The sequence below is a fragment of the Myotis davidii genome, unplaced genomic scaffold (assembly GCF_000327345.1).
Source record: "Myotis davidii unplaced genomic scaffold, ASM32734v1 scaffold590, whole genome shotgun sequence".
Lineage (NCBI taxonomy): Eukaryota > Metazoa > Chordata > Mammalia > Chiroptera > Vespertilionidae > Myotis > Myotis davidii.
This window is the reverse complement of record NW_006282381.1, coordinates 684,735-685,317: the sequence shown is the minus strand read 5'-3', so window position 1 is coordinate 685,317 and position 583 is coordinate 684,735. Positions and strand designations below refer to the sequence as shown.

The 583-nt window shown below is 54.5% G+C and overlaps 1 protein-coding gene across 1 annotated transcript in view; it reads right to left on the bottom strand.

Annotated features, from left to right (window-relative positions):
- The window catches only part of DRC7 (dynein regulatory complex subunit 7), a 20,120-nt gene that overhangs the window by 16,012 nt on the left and 3,525 nt on the right, over positions 1-583 (bottom strand). The window contains exon 4 of the mRNA XM_006752895.2: positions 410-583. This exon is cut by the window's right edge and continues 4 nt beyond it. Within this exon, the coding sequence (XP_006752958.1) occupies positions 410-583 (174 nt within the window). The remainder of the gene's footprint in view (positions 1-409) is intronic.

Here is a 583-nt window from a genome sequence, read left to right as displayed (position 1 = left end):
GTGTTGTTTTAAGCCATTATATTTGTGACAGTTTGTTACAGCAGCAATAAGAAACTAATACAGCCCTAGCTGATTCTGCTCAGTGGATAGAGTGTCAGCCTGTGGACTGAAGAGTTCCGAGTTCAATTCAGGTCAAGGGCGCATGCCTGGGTTGTGGGCTCGATCCCCAGTAGGGGGCCTGCAGGACGCAGTCGATCAATGATTCTCTCTCATCACTGATGTTTCTATCTCTCTCTCCCTCTCCCTTCCTCTCTGAAATCAATAAAACAGATTTTTTCAAAAGCAGCTGAGGTCAGAGAAATCACTGGTGGTTTGAAATCCAAACTCCGTGGTGAGGGAGCCGTGTTCCTGTGGCCGGGGCAGGGGGAGGAGCCGGGACACGCTGCTTCACCCCCCGAGTCCGGCCTACCGTCTTGGGCTTCATGGTGAGCGGGCACACCTCCCGGGTCAGGTCCATGAGGCACAGGTCCTGGGAGCCGTAGCCGTTGACGCAGTAGGCGTCGTAGCCAGAGCCGATGAGCATGGAGCAGAGCAGGGTGCTGAAGTCGAAGCAGTTGCCCCTCTGGTACTTGAGCACCGTGGT